Raw genomic sequence first — 16,725 nt, 5'->3', positions numbered from 1 at the left:
AGAATTGAACCAAAAAGGTTATCACAAATCTTTTAACTGAAATCGATGAACAGCTTTAGTTCTTATTAATTCATTTAAATCTCAAGAAATTAATGTATTTTGTCTTTCAGTATGTGAGGGATGAGAGGTGGCTGATTCTCTGGTGTGTCTGTGTTTCAAGTTCCTAAAAGTTGCGCTTCAAGCTTAATCTCCCAAATTACACAAGATTTTTAAAGGTGGTAAAAGAAAACATTGCCATTAAACTCAAGGTAAGAAATTATTATACATTGTTTTATGTATCTTTATATAAAAAGTTACAAGTAGCAAGCATATGACACAGAAATGGAACAGTAACAGCAATAATTGTGAATGCATGCTTTTTACAATGTGTCTAATAAAGGGATATTTGCCAACTCAAATACTCAGTAACATACATGCAGATTATTTTCTCAATGTCAAATTCAGTCATATTGCTAGATGCTTACCCAACAAACATGTCTATTGAAAGTGATCATGAATGGCTAAATACCTGATTTCAGTAAATTGTTCCTGAAATTGGGAATTTAACTTGCAACAAAAATAAGAGCAAAAAAGAAAAAGAGGAATGATCTATAGAGATAATAACTGAAGTCTTATTGCCTTCTAGTGATTTTACTCAATACTGTTAGCTGAATTTTGCATGATATGAGAATAGCTGGTAAGAGAGTCCATAAAACCTCTAGCTGGTGTTTCCAAGGACGATAGTTTCACATTTCATTGTAGCATGTTCAAAATCACCCAGGAGCGCACTATTCTCAAGCAGTCTATATACTGAAAACAACATACATATAACAAAAGTTCAATGTAAATTTTCTTCCACATACCATACAACCAACAAGTAAGTAACAGATGTAAGCATATAAATTGAATTAAAACAGGAGGGAGGGAGGGAGGGAGGAAGGAAGGAAGGAAGGAAGGAAGGAAGGAAGGAAGGAAGGAAGGAAGGAAGGAAGGAAGGAAGGAAGGACAGTTTCAGCTAGGAGCTAATTTCTTCTTAAATTTTGCAGCACATCTCTGAATGTATTTAAAAACTAAAGAGCACTTGGTGGCCCACAAGCAAATTACAAAAGAGATATATTATTATGCAATGGGAATATCTTGCTAAGGAAGTAACATTTGTCTGTATTTATGAGGTTAGCATAAAGTCAATGAAATTAAATTAGGAACATGTCAACTCTCTTTCAGATAGATTAGATAATTCACCATAGATTTTTCCATCCAGAGTTTGCATGACTGCATGAACAGTTGTCTGAAATCAAAACAAAGTTAAAACATGTTCTTTATGAGGAAAAATACAGATAAATAATTACCTAAACTATCTAAAAGCAATAAAACACTCATGGATTCTTTCCCAGTAAAATTGCTCTTTACATATATACACATATAAACATGTTTATACACATATCTATTTATATATATATATATATACATGCATATACAAATTGACAAGCTCACAGCTATCTGTAATTTAATTATAGAAGTTTGAGATTATGTTTATTGATATTGTGTTGATAATAAAAAAAAAAAAAAAAAAGCCTGGGAAAAGACTCAAAGAAGGAAGGTTAATTGAAAACATAAACATTAGTGCTACTGAATCTCTAAATTTTTCAGTACTACCACATACGCTTCCTCAACAATTCACAAGGTTGGATGAATAAAATTAGCTGAAACCTGATAGTTCTACATATTCCTCTCTAGGGTTAGACTGCCAAGTTTTCCATAGTACTTCACATGGTGGGACTCAAAATTTTATTTTCGTAAACAAAAAAAAATAAATAAAACACCACAGCCATGCAAAGCATCTCTCTTTATAATGTGTTTGGAATTAAGATTATATTTAGCTAAAGGATGATTATAGTGTAGTCAAGACTAAGGGATCATTAGAGTTTGCTTGGTTTACAATTCTGAAGTGGTCATTTGACTTTCAGTTTTCTCAGTATTCAAGTCTGACTCTGTCCATACAAGGTGACATATAACTTGAGAACTAACATGCATTTTATCAATATTACAAATAAAATGCAAAGCAACAGATGGATCAATTGTTGTATAGGTATGTTTACTTACCTCAAGTTTGTCTCTTAGACCCTAGTTGTGTTGTACTCAGACTCATGTTTGCTTAGAGACCCAATGAGGCAGAACCTGGAATGTTATGGCTATTTCATTCAAAATAATAATGTTTGCATAGAAAAAAAAAAAATATATATGCATATAGATACTTAATAAACAATACACCTTGATAATCAGATCAATATTCATGAAATAAGTTACATTGGCATGCAATTAGATTAAAATAAATATTTCTTAAAGAGATAGAAATGCCTGAATGTGCAAAGAAAATATGGAGGACATGTAAACAGTCACAAGTGCATAAATAGTGCATGCAAGAGGAAACACAAATACATATTAAAAGTTTCTGTGATCTTTTTCAAATAAATAGTTCATAAATATTTTCTTTTTCTTTTACTTGTAAACTTTTAATCATTCATATTTACAGTCATTCAGAGGTCAATATACAGTAGAAATAGCTCTTTTATTAAAATATCATACTTGACTTTCCCTTTTTATTGATTAGAAATATTCTTCTAAACTACATTCTTATATGTAAATATATGAGTATTCTTTACTCACTATGCTGTCTCATGTTCTACTCTCTATATATGTGTTAACATAACAAGCCAAGATACTCTGATTGATAATGGAACAGATACAGTAAAGTTTTGCAAATATTGTCATTCATTATATAAAAAAGGGGTTTCCTTACCCCAGGGTTGTGTTTCTCATTATTGTGTCATGCATCAAAATGGATACATGTATTTTTTATTGATTGATTTAGAGGTATTAGACCAACAGTGGATGATACTCAAGGCCACCTCAGTTACAATGCAACCACATGTATGTGGCTTTAAAAAAAAAAAAAAATTAGATTCATACAAATTCTTCTTTGGTTTCTAAAAATTCTACCTGTTGACCTGTGTGTGTATGCATGTGGGCATGTGTAAAATAGTAAAAGAAAAAGAAAGATATAAAGTAGAAAGTAAAACTGAAATACAGAATCCTTCAGGAAACGAGTAGAGATGAGAGAAAGAGACAGGTAGAGAGAGATAATATAATAGTATGTGCTATCAGGAAACAGAAATTTAAACAATAAATAGAGAAGAAAGAAAGAAAATATGCCTTCACTGAATAAAGAGTGAATATGTTTGGGCAATCAAGTCCTTACACAATAGTCTTCATCAAAAATCTATTGATACTGACCGCTGAACAGCTTTATCATGTCTGGACAGCCTGTGACTTGTGGTTGGTACTTCTTCAATTTCATCTATCTCACACGCATCTGCAGCATCTTGTGAGTAGCTATGCTTCATGACAAGGATATTTCTCCTATTCATGGGCTGAATGAGTGGTTTTACAGGCTGGGGTTGTATTTCTGTCAAGACAGAAGCATCTCTTGTGCTGAGGTTACTACGGCTGCCCTTAATGCTAGACACTTGTGATCCACAGTGATGGTCATGAATGCATTTTGAAGATGATCTTCGCAGTTTATGATAATTTTCAAAGTCATCTGCAACATCAGCAAGGTCAGCTGTAGGCCCTGTCCCTCTGAGGGTGCATAATTCATAATGAGGAGGCTCAAACACCTCCTGGAACACTGTTTGATCAAAGTCTGTTTTCCTTTGGACAAATTTTTTACGAGGCTGCTTGATTTGTACTATAACAGAGACAACAATGAGGATGATCACAATGCAAGAAGTCACCCCAATTATAGTCCCACTGGTATTTGTAAGTTGATCCAATAAGTTAGCTTTTCTTTTTTCTGTGTGACAGGAGAAAAAAAAAAAGAAGAACACTGTTAATTGCTGCTAAAGAATAAAAACAACCATGACGGCTTCACGAACTACTGCAAAGCTGAGCCTAGTCTATGTCTGAGTTCACTTAATCAGTCTCACTGACAAAGAAATAAAAGCATGAAATCAGGTGTTTTTGGAAGCCAGAAAAGCAACGTATAATTCCTCTGTGTACCTAGTCACTTTCACTTGAAAAGCTATTTATTCAGGGTCTATTGTAAGCTCAATTAGATTAATTTTTTTTATAAAAAGGAGCCACCATAAGACGTATGTGGCTTTAATGTCACCTCTGAACTTCATTTGCCTGCTATATGTTGTCTCTTGCAGTAAATGTATGCATCTAGGGCACAGGACCAAAAAAAGAGCAAGACTATGGGATTTAAAAAGAAATTCTTTGCATTGGGAAATTCAGTGAAGTCTTAATATTTATGAGCTGACTGGGACTGTTGAAAGAATTCAATGAAAAAACTATATTAGGAGAAATAGAAAAAAATATTTAAATAGAGGTTTAAAAAAGGGGGAAAACAAAAAAAGTGTGGAAGTTTTTTTCTGTTGTTCCTGACTTATTAGGTACCACAACTTTTCTAACCACCTGAAAGTGTATTCTACTTACTATCCTCTACTCAGGGGCCTCTAGGAACTCAGCCAGCAAATTCAGCATTGTGAATTATTAAAACCAGAAAATATGTAGTAAAATAATAAAAACAGTTTCTCCCTACTGTTATATATATTTCTATTTAATTTGCTTTCAAATGGCTGCAGACAAAAGAGACAGTGACTGAGCCATGTAGAAATCCAAGCTGAAAGCATTTGCCTCAGTCTCTCACTGCCATAGCAAGACTTGACAACTGTGATTAAGTTTCAACACCTAGTTTAGTGTAATTTTTCCTGGCAAAATAAAATGTACTGAATGACTTAATAAAAAGACTTTGAAATGAAAGTTATTGGTACCAAAACAATAACATCCACCTCTTCACAATCTCCTAGATACCAAAACCGAACTTCTCAGTACTCCCCATTGGTTACTCCTGTAGATTCAGTTGAGGTTTTTTCTAACTGACTGCTACAGTCAGTTATACTGTGGGGAAGCAGCAGAGTTAGAAAACACAAAACAGCAGCAAAAAACATTTTAACTGTAATGGACAAACTTCCTTTTTCTAGTCAGAAAAACAAGAGAGGATAAACACACATGACCAAATAAAAAGACACTTGCCAAATTAAAGATTAAAATAATTCTGAAAATTACAGAGTGGGAAGGGTTTTCTTTTTTCCTCTGTGTTGAAGTAGAGAACTGATAATTATTTACTAACTGTATATTTATTTTCTTTGAAGATTATTGTTCCATGTCACATTTTTGTTGTGTTATTTTGAATTATGTTTTCATTTGTGTTTCACTCTATTGAACTGCTTGTCAGGATTTTACAGGATTCAGCAGATTTATAGGCTGACTGCTAATCCACTTCATTCTGATTTTTTTTCTTGATTGGTTCCTAAATTTGGCATATCCCAAGTTTCCAGGAACAAATCTGTAGTAGCAGGGGGTGGGGAAAGAGGGGAGAGAGAGTGAAACAAATTCTTTCCCAAGCCTTCAATGTAAGTTAGTTAAGCTCTTTTCCCTGAAGACAACACAGAAATTGATTTTTTTTTTTTTTTTTTTTTTTTCCCCAGAAACACAGAGCCATTTAGAAACCATTGCCTGCACCTGGTTAAGAAGGTCGGTCCCTGCCTATGAACTTATGCCTGATTTCCCATACTTGTTCCTTGCTCTTCAATTCCACTTGATTATAAGTAGATTTGGTTGCTTTCTTACAGTGTTAATTCTATTTTTCCTTGGCTTTTTATCCCATCTGGGCTATCACAGGCATAGCATGCAGCTAGGAGACACCCGCTACCAATAATTTACTCCACTACAAAGGTTATTATTACAAAGGAACAAAAATATGACTTTTATTTATATTTTAGAGTGTATGGGAAACAGAGACCAAGCAAGAAGGCAGCCTACCAGCAGATAACCTGCCAGAAGGACATAACCAACACAAATCAACACCAAGTAAACAAATGCAAAGACTGAAAATAAAACCCATAAGCATTTTTACCTCTCTTCATTGTCATTATTGCTTTATATATTTTCTTCCTGAATTACTCTTCCTGAGCTTAGATCCATCTGTCATTTACTTAATAAGGAAGTAAGGACGACATGCTGTATCCCATGCAGTCTACAAGACTTGATATTTTGAACTCTAGACATTACCTTTGCAGTGGTTTTCATCCCAAGGATACACACAATTCTGAAGTCCATTGCAGACCAATGTGTTATTAATACACATATTACTGTGGCAAAAGAATGTGTTGGCTTCACAAGGGGCTAAAAACGAGAGAAAAAGCTGATATTAAGTAATAAATCATTCAGCTCTCTACAACAAACACATCTAGGACTGATCATATAATCTGTAGTAGGAGAAAACTATACAACATGGGTTTCTTGAGCATATTTAATATGTGACATGCAGCATTGACAGCACTCAAGACACACACTGTTTATTATACTCTGGAAGAGATTTTCAGTTCTGCCTAAGATATACAGACTTTCCTATAGTCTGAGTGTCATGGCTGTAGTAGTTGGGCCCCCAAATATTAGTGGGGTGTCACTGATGTGATATCAACTGTTTTAGCCATAGATCCAAAAACCAGTATCCTGTGGGCTGCTATGAAAAAAGTTAATTTGTTTCTTGCTGAAACTCCAGTTTTCTTATAAAACTTATGTGACTCAAAAGAGATATGTACTATAGTGCCCATTCCACAGTGTCTGAACATATATGCAGAGAAAATAAAAATATTTTTAAAATCTTTTGATCATAATATAAGCTACAGTAAAAAAAAATACCACTTTGATCACAAGTGGGATTAAAGAAAGCAAAGGTCTTCAGTGTCCCTGAAGTCCGTGGTCTAGAAGAATCATGTAGATTAAAGCTGCAAGATGAAGGCTTTACTGAAGACCATATACTATTACTGTGAAGAAGTAGCTCAAAGGCTATCAGAAGGAATTTTACACGCTGCTAGATTGTGCTACTTACTCAAATGTTGAGAGATCCTCAGGTGTTGAGGCTGTAAAGATACTACTCCAAAATTACATAGCCAAACCAGAAGATCTTCCTCCATTCAGAGCAAGAGCTACAAACTTTATTACTGTTAAATCAGTAAAAATGAATGGTTTATGACTTGTTTAGCTGAAACAACCCAGAGACATTATTAAGGTGATTTTTTATGGAAAGTTAGAAAATAAATTAAGACCCTTAACAAATCAGAAAGGAGTTACTATGCTCATTCTATTGATACTTAGAATTAGATGCTTCATAGCAATTTTCCTCCTCCGCAACTTTAGAAGCTGTTCCTATGACAACACAAATGCATAGTGCTGAGACTGGCTAAGAGCAGACAACTGCTTCAGTTGTTTGCTTACTAAGGACAATAGGAAGGATTTATATTGTAGAGCTTAATAACCCCATATATCATGTCAAGAAATCAACCTTTGAAGAAGTTATATCCATAACTGACTATAATGGCTTGTTCAAAGCAGTTAGGATCTGTTAAACAAATAGCAAATTCCATTGAAACTTGTACTCACCCCCAAATACGCAACCATCCACCAAGATATATCAGTACCTGTATAGCCTATCCCTTAGCCAGTGCAGAATATGGATGAGCCAGACTGGTTCTGCCCATTGTTCAATTTTTTAAAAAGTCTGTTACACCATCCCTTAAGCTGCTGTGACCATGGGAAGATGTTACATTTTGTACAGGAAGGATTTTTATTTTAACTGGACAGAAAGGGTAGAACAGCACATGCATATTAACAAAGGAGGGTGTTTTGTGAGGGTCCATGTTTGTTGCTGCAATCTGGGAACACTGAGGGCTGAACCTAGAGGATACTATGACTCATCATGATGTCACACATCATATAAGAGACTCGTCCGTTTCACTATCATCCTTTCACATTTGTAGCTGCAAACACACAGGAAGGGTTCACTGACTGCTCTAAACAGAAAAGTGAAAAAAGGAGAGTATTTATGAAAGGGAAACTGAAGAAGACTTCAGAAGCCACCCATTCAAAATTCATGATCAGAAGTAGAAAGTGCACAAAAAAAAAAAAAAGTGCACACCTAAATGACAAATGGCAAAAGCACAAGGAGTGACAGGGTAACAAGGGGGAAAAAAAAAAGAAAAAGCAAAATAAAAAGAAGAAAAAGTGCTGGATTAGGAAAATTTATGTTAATAAAGCCATAAAGGAGGAAAAAACACCAGAACACCATAAAACATGAAGAGTGGCATGAAAGGCGTTAGAAGTGAAGCAGTAAGGATGGAGCACTGTGTCCGAGCAGGCAGAACCTCTAGGATGTCTATGACTTCCTTTTGCACCTTTAAAATCAGTCTGATTTAATCCTGAATGCAACAGCAAAGAAAGGATTAATAGTGGAAAAACAATCCCCAAAAGAACAGAGAACAATTTAAGGGAAAGAAGGACAGTCGTATGATGCAGAAATCAAGGAAGTTAGATGTATAGTGGTGGTAAGTAGAAAATGAGAAGCTAGAGAAACATAGTAAAGTGAAAGGAAAATGAAGAACAGCAGAAACAGATGATACTTAAGGCATTATTAGTTGAAAGAAATGACATGACATTGTATATCAACTTAAAAATATTAGGAAATGTTTCAGAGATAAAAAAGAAAAAATAGCAGCATTACAAAAGTAATTTTTGCAGATTTAAGAAGAAGGGATGATTATGCAAAGTGATGACAGGGAGATTTGGAAATGAAAAGCAAGAGAAAGGTCTAAAAAAGAAGGAAATTGCGGTTTCTCTGAATAATGCTGTTGAGCTATGCAGGAAAGACATGGTATGTGAATAAATGTCAAAGCTAGATGAATAGCAAAGCAGAACCATTTCAGAGTAAGTGCAGCAATCTTAGCATGAGATATAAGATTTCTAAACCTAATGACAACAGCGCCCTCTTGTTCATGTTTATAAAATTAGTATAATCACGTAATCTCTGTGGTCTGTTGAACCTGGAGTGATTAGGATGGACAAGAAATAAATTTATTTATCCCACTCTAATGAAAGTTTTTTGTTAGAATCAATGAAAGCATCAAGAGAAGCTAAAAACTTGTCAGTCCCATTGTACTTTGGAGGAATTAAGTTTCTTGCACTTGAAGAGGCACAGTGAAGGGATTTTGGATTGCTGCATCATGGACATTATAGTAGTAGCAAAAAGATAAACAAACTGGTGTAAACAGGATTATTTTACAGCAAGATGGAGCTGGTGCTGATGCTTTCGTGAAGCTGTTACAGAACACAGGATAGGAATCAAATCAAGCAGACAAGGCATGTGGCAGCAATACTTGATGATTTAACCGAAGTCTTGAGCATCATCTAGGCAAGGCCTCAACAGGTAAATATTTAAACCTGAGGAAAGGTAGTGGATTTTTTCACAAAAGGAAGCTACTGCTACCATTAGTTTCAACTAGATAAAGCAATACAAACCTCTCCACCCAGCAGAAGCCTCTCTATCAATCTATAGTCTCCCCCATGAGTGTATAAATACCCTTATAGCTGACAAGGAGAGCTCTGCTGGGCCTCATGCTTTTATAAATAAGCAAGAAAACCAATCAGGGATGTGAATGTCAGGTGCAGTCCTAGCTGCAGTGATCATGAGATGCTGGAGTTCAGGATGCTGCAAAGAAAGAATAAGGCAAAAACCAGGATCATAACCCTCAGCCTCAGGAAAGTAAATCTTCACAGGTGAGGGGTCTGCTTAGAAAAATGCCATGGAAGGTGGTACTGGAAATATACTTAACCGAGGACAGTTGGTTGAACTTCTAAGATCACCTTCTCCAAACACAACAGTTGTCTATCTGGCCAAGCAGAAAATCAAGTGAAAATAGCAGTTAGTCTGCACAGATGAACAATGAACTTCTGCCAAAACTCAAACATAAAAAGGACACGTACAAGAGGTGGGAGTAGGGTCAGATGACCCCTGCACAAATATATGGGTACTGACTAAAAGTACAGTTATACAGTTAGAAAAGCTGAAGCTCACTTTGATTTTGATCTGGTGAGGGTTGTAAAGGATATTTGTGGCATTTGTCTTTGGAAGCTACAAGCATTTGAGATGAGGGAGAAAGCCTGGAGCAAGGAAGTCTTACCTTCAGTAGAGGACGACCAATTGGGGAACATTTAAACAAACTGGACAGACACCAGCCCATGGACCCTGATGGGATGCCCCCAGTAGTTGGCTAATGTAATTGTGAGGCCACTCTTGATTGTCTCTGAAAGGCCATGCTGATTGGGAAACATTTCCAAGGACTGGAATAAAGCAGATGTCTGCCTCATTTTTGAGAAAGGCAAGAAGAATCCTGAGAGCTACAGGTAAATCAGCCTCATGTCAATCTCTGGAAAGGTGACTGAGCCAGTAATACCGAAAACTGTTTCCAAGCATATGGAGCACAAGAAGAATATAGTCTTAGTGGACTTACGGATGGGAAATCATGCTTGACCAACACAACAGACTTCTGCATTTGGATGACTGACTTGGTAAGGAGAGGAGAACAATAGATGCTGTGTAACCCTAGTGAAGAAAAGCTTTTAACCCCATCTCCCAGACCATCCTCATAGACAAACAAGTTCACCAAGGTTCTGCACCTGGGTTGGAGCAACCCCAAACACAATAACAGATTAGGCAGAAAATGGATTAAGCATTCAGGAGAAAAACTTAGTTAGGGGTGCTGGTCAATGAAAAGCTCAACATGAGTCGGCTATGTGCACTTGCAGCCCGGAAAGCCAGCCATGTACTGGACTATATCAAAAGAAGTGTGACCAAGGGAGGTGATTCTGCCCCTCTACTCTGCAATCATGAGACCCCACCTGGAGTACTGTGTCCAGTTCTGGAGTCTTCAACACAGGAAGGACATAGAGCTCTTGGACCAAGTCCAGAGGAAAGCCATAAAGATTATAAGAGGGCTGGAACATCTCTCCTACTAAGACAGGCTGAGAGAGGTGGGGCTATTTAGCCTGACAAAGAGAAGGCTCTGAGGAGAACTAATAGTGGCCTTCCAGCACCTGAGGGTGGCCTACAGGAAGGCTGAGGAGGGACTTTTTACAAGACTGTGTAGCGGTAGGTTGAGGAGTAATGGTTTTAAGCTGGAAGAGGGTAGACTTAGATTAGACATTAGGAAGAAATTGTTTAGTGTAAGGGTGGTGAGACACTGGAACAGATTGCCCAGGGAGCTTGTGGATGCTGCCTCCTGAGAAGTGTTCAAGGCCAGGTTGGATGGGGCTTTGAGCAACCTGGTCTAATGGGAGGTGTCCCTGCCCATGCAGGTGAGTTGGAAATAGGTGATCTTCCAACTTGATATTCTAAACTTTCTAGGACTCTAACTTCCATGACAATACTCTTTAACTTCTTCAATATCCTGGATGATGGGAGAGAATGTATGCTCAGCAAGTTCACAGGCAATGCAAAACTAGGAGGACTGGTTCACAGATCAAGTGCTTGCATAGCTGTACAGGTGGATCTCAATAGGCTACCGAAATAGGAACGTTAAGCTGTTTAACAAAAGGAAATGCAAAGTCCTGTGCCTGGGGGACTGGGAGGGAGGGATAACTTCAGGCACCAGTATCTGATGGAGACTGACCGTCTGAAAAGCAAGTTTTCAGCAAAGATGTTGGTGTGCTGACCATGAGCCAGCAATGCGCCCTTTTGTCAAAGAAAGCCACCAGTATCCCGGGCTGCATTAGAAAAAACATTGTCAGCAGCTTGAGAGATGTGATTCTTCCCCTCTAGTCGGCACTGGTGAAGCCACATCTGCTGAATCAAGTTCTGGGCTCCACAGAGACATAGATTTACAGGAGTGACTCCAGCAAAGGGCCATAAGACCACAAAATGCTTGGATCATCTGACACATGAGAGGCCAAAATAGCTGGGACTATTCAGCCTGGAGAAGAGAAGGCTCCAGAGGGGTTCTCATCAATGTGTATAAATACCTAATGGGAGGCAGTAAAGAAGACGGAGACAAGCTCTTCTCAGCAGTTCCCAGTGACAGGACAAGAATCAATGAGCACTAAATGAAATACAGAAAATTCTATTTTGAGGCTAGTCAAACAGTGCAAGAGCTGTTTTGACAGAAAGGTTGTGGCGTCTCCATCACTGTAGATATTCAAAATCCAACTGGACACAGCCCTGACCCACTTGCTATAGCTGACTGCTTTGAGCAGAAGGATTGAAATAGACCATATCACAGAGTCTCTTCCAACCTCAGCCTTTCTGTAAATCTCTGAAAAGATGGCTTCATATTTAATTTAAAAGTAACAGCTGGGAAAACACAGTTATGTTATTTCTCCTTGTCCCAAAGCTGCCTTGAGTCAAGCACTGCTAAGGTACTAGCCTAAAAATAAGTGAGATAACATATTCAGCACAAGGAATGATTATATGTACTATATAAAAAGTGAGTATATTTGAACTACATTTATAATTCAACCTAAAGTATTTTAATAACTTTAAGTCTTTGATAAATTGTAGGATTTTTACAGCATGAAATCTCTATAATTTAAATAAATCACCAATTAAAGAAAAAATATTAGTAAAGGTTCTTTTTTCTGGCTTGCATTTGAACCAATAATTTAGTTTTTGTAAGATTATAGTATATAAAAAATAATATATACAAAATGAAAAACTTCAAATACTTTCATTATGTTATTTTTAGTTATACTATTTCATTTTAAAAATCTCTGTGGTATGTATAGGGATATATTGTATCTTAATATACAGATTGTATAGTTATTGAATTATATATAATGGAACATCATCTACTTTGCAACAAGGATTTATATTGAACACAAGATGGTGCACTTATCCTAGAAAATATATAAGCGAGTTAACAGGAATAGTCATGGTATCCTAGAATCTTTTCCAGGTTTAGGAAACCTATACTTAGACCCTCCTGCCCCGTAATAATCTTATTTCTGTTGTCTGTCATGCAAATATATTTTGTTTCTAGTACAAGTTAAGACATTGTTATAATGATCATATTTCCAGAAGGTTATATTCACAGTATTCAGAAAAGCTTGAGTTTAGTATTTGAAGACTACTGTATAAAAATTTATCTAATGGAGTTGTGTATATTTTCTTACTATTTGAATGTTTTGGGAAGGCACATGGAGCCAATAATCTGTACATTTAAATTTGTTAACACAAAATGCTAATAAGAAGAGAAACATAAAGAGCACTGATAGTTCTTCCATGTGCTACGTTTACAAAGTAATATGAAATAAAAGCAGTCATACTTTGTATGTTTTTTAAAAGATACCGCTTTCACTGAGGCAATAAATAATCACAAGTAATCATGCTATTATTATTGATGTTATGTATGCTATAAAATAACAATATGTGTAAAGCACTATAATAATTAAATATTCTGCATGTTATTAAAAGTTATTATACCATTGAGATATTTTGACAATAATAATAAAATACATTGTCTCTGTGTGTTGAGCAGCATATTGTTGGGAATTCCAGGATACATTTGGTATAAAAAGCAATCAGCCAGGTAAAAATATTTTTACAAGATGAAGTAAAAAGCTGACTTGTTATGGGCCTGGTGTGAAGCCTGGCTGTTACACTTCATTCTTTCATGCTTTCCCCAGTGTATTTACATGGTTTTTCAGCACCACGCAGAGTTAGTGTAACTCATTTGCTTCCAGAGTGTGAACTAGCTCTGAGCAAACTAGCTTGGATGTCTACATTGTACATTGAACCATGGGTGGATTTATCCTTTGAGCTTGTTTCAAGATGGGGATTTCAGTCTGAGACTCCCTAATCTTTGATGAATGACATATCCTACTTGTTATTTTTAGGATTCTCTCCCTCCCTCCCTTCTTGCCGTACATTTTGAAAGGTCGTGCTTTCTCCTTAGGGTGAATGGGAAAATTCTGAACTCTTAATAATGGTTAGTTGTGAGAAATATTTTATACTGAACTTGTTAGACATTTCACACCTACTCCTCACAGCCCCAGTATAGCTCATTGCATCACGCTCTGCATATGAATTTTTAAAGTATATATAATTTGGATTTCTCCCACTGTGCCTTACCTAAAAACAGAGCTTTCTTTCCTACACAAGAGAAAGAAAAATTAAATTATTCACATGTTTCTTGAAGCATCCTTGAAACAGAGGAAGAAATTTTGTTTCAGACTCTCCAAGGAAAACTCACTAGTCATGGTGAAAGACTGTTTCACCGACTTTATTAAACTTATAAAATTATCAAGATGGCTTTAGTACTGTACACTACAAGTATATATTACCCAAAGTTAAATTACTTATCTTTTAATTTGTCACTAATGAAAAATATCTTATTAAAATACAGCTATTAGACACTTCAAAATGAAATGTGCTTAATGCTGAATTTTCTTTCTCAGCCACCTTCAAACAGCTCTGTTCAAGATATATGTAACTTTTACAGATGGTTAGTACCAGATAGACACTTGTATGTGGTTTCATAGGGTTTTTTTCAGAGTACAAGGTCACCAGAGAACAGTATCTCAGGAGCATGTGCTCAGAGCTGCAGTCTGTGTTCAGTTCATACACTTTAGGCAGCACAAACAGTTCTCTTAATGAGGGGTAGAGGGGCATTATGATGCTTAGCCAGTGAGGGCTTTTCACTATAGATAGCTACAAATAGCAGAGGTGCAGATAATCACAGATGAGTGCTCACCAGTAAGGATGCAAGTGTTTCCTTTTTATGTATTACTATGGAAGCAGGGAGCAAAACCAGCAAAGCTGCAACCTATTTACAGTCCTAAGTCCTTGCAAAGGGAAAGCTTCTCTTCACGTGTTGTGCTTAATGCTTTGTTGTTCCCTTTCTCGGTAGTTCCCGGAGCACTACCACAACAAGCACAGGCAACACACTGTGTACCTGCAGTGCCTCTTCCCTTTTAGGAAGTTGCCTGTGCTGGGACAATCATCTTCAGGGATGCTGCAAACATGGACATACAGAGGGATTTTCTTTTATTCCCCGGTTCTATGAATCTGCATTTAGGCTAAAGGGTAGGTGTGTCTGCTCAGGAGCAGCTCTTTGAAGAAGCTGTAGGTGTAGCACACCTATAACTGATCAGGCTGGAGATCAGTCTCCGAGTCATAGAAAATGAAATGAACAGTCAGTGGGTAAAAAAACAGAGACTTGTTTTTCAACTTTTCTTACCAGATGAACTGACAACTTTTAATGACAGCAGTTTCCTTGTTTTTCTTTTTCTGATTTTTAAATTAATTTATTGGATATTTTTAATCTATTGTAGAAAGTTAGTACCATACATAAATTATCCATCTATCTATCCATCTATATAGATGCTATCTAGATGCTATCTAGATAGATGGATAGATAGATTTTATATATATGTATATATATATGTTAGAAGATACATTAAAGATTAAAAGTTAAGGATATAAGCAGACAAAATCCGTAATAACATTTGGAATAGCTAATAGTGCTGGTCACAAAATACCAGACCATCACTCTAAATTATCAGCTATTAAGAACTGATTGGCTATTAAGTGTTACTTAGAGCTCTACTACTATTCTGATGATGTGACAATCATTACAGATTCTCTCGTGTAGGAAATTTAACACCTTCTTACATTTTATGCATTTCCTTTAGACATATCTATGGCTTTGCTGCTTAGCAGAGCATCACTGCTAGAGCTCTGGGAACTTGTAAGACCACTTTTTAGATGCCAACAAAAAAGACATATATTTCAGATGTAACTGGAACACTCTGATCAAACTGCATGAAGATAAATGTATTAGCAATCTCTTTTGGATTTCTCTGTTTTACACAAATGTCAAGTCACTGAGAAACAGCTCTATAACATGAATTAACACAGAACACACACAGAAATAAAACATTTCTTAGACTAAGTAGCCTGCTTCCACAATGAAATACTTCCAGTTAACAGCAACCCACATAAGAGAAGACTCATAGTCTCAACAACTAACTCCACACTATGGACAAGAACATGGGGAGCTACAGATCACAACAGCTCCTGTCCATTCCCACAGCAGCAGTAAATAAAATAATTTTATTTTGTCACTCTTTCCCATGCACATAACGCAAATGTCATCTTCTATTTTGTTTCTTTCTCAGATCCAGGTGAACAAAATGGCTTTTTTTCTCTTTTTCCTCAAGTAGAGACACAGGTGTCTGTTCCCTGACGCATATCTCCCTGAATGAGGTCTGACATTCCTTCTCTTCCATGCAGATGATCTAATTATTCCCACACACTGCTGAAAGACATTGCAGTTTACATGCTATGAGCTGTGTCTTGCAGTGTATACACCAGACATCTGCTCTAGCTGACTTCTGACTGCAAGCACCAATCTGTGGCATAGGGCTGCACTTATGGACAACAGACATGACACAGAAAGTAGAACTGGCATCACCTTTGAACATTTAAAGTCAACTTCCAGCACAAAAAACACTGATGTTCCTCTTAATACTTATGAGCAGGCTGTGCATACATATCTCAAAGCACAATTTAGCCCTTAATAAATTTTCAACTTTTAGCATTCAATGATGGTTCAGAATAAAGTTAAAGAAAACACATTAAGCTAGTATTTTCAACTTCCCAGTCAGAATACCATGCAATATAAACTATCATCAGTTTACAAGAATGGAATAGCTGATAAGGTGTTACATGTCAGGTAAGCATACTGAAAATAGTATAAGAGAAAAAAGAGCACACTTTTCCTTATGCTCCTTTAACATATGAAAGCCTTGCAAACAACACTTATTCAAACCTTAATTTCAAGTAAGTCATCA

At 36.4% G+C, this 16,725-nt stretch overlaps 1 protein-coding gene across 3 annotated transcripts in view; it reads right to left on the bottom strand.

Annotated features, from left to right (window-relative positions):
• Positions 1-303: 303 nt before the first annotated feature.
• Positions 304-16,725, bottom strand: part of NETO1 (neuropilin and tolloid like 1) — a 64,521-nt gene continuing 48,099 nt past the window's right edge. The window contains exons 8-12 of one of the 3 annotated variants that reach the window (XR_007888778.1): positions 6,115-6,228; positions 3,274-3,832; positions 2,083-2,157; positions 1,222-1,267; positions 304-789 (exon numbers count right to left, since the gene is read on the bottom strand). Coding sequence is in view for 2 of the 3 variants with exons in the window: in XM_051612264.1 (XP_051468224.1) it covers positions 2,097-2,157; positions 3,274-3,832; positions 6,115-6,228 (734 nt within the window). In the remaining variant the exon portion in view is untranslated. The remainder of the gene's footprint in view (positions 790-1,221; positions 1,268-2,082; positions 2,158-3,273; positions 3,833-6,114; positions 6,229-16,725) is intronic. The other 2 variants (XM_051612264.1, XM_051612265.1) reach the window with 2 other exon arrangements.

Source organism: Apus apus, chromosome 2, assembly GCF_020740795.1.
Source record: "Apus apus isolate bApuApu2 chromosome 2, bApuApu2.pri.cur, whole genome shotgun sequence".
NCBI classification, from domain to species: domain Eukaryota; kingdom Metazoa; phylum Chordata; class Aves; order Apodiformes; family Apodidae; genus Apus; species Apus apus.
This window is presented reverse-complemented; position numbering and strand designations above follow the sequence as displayed.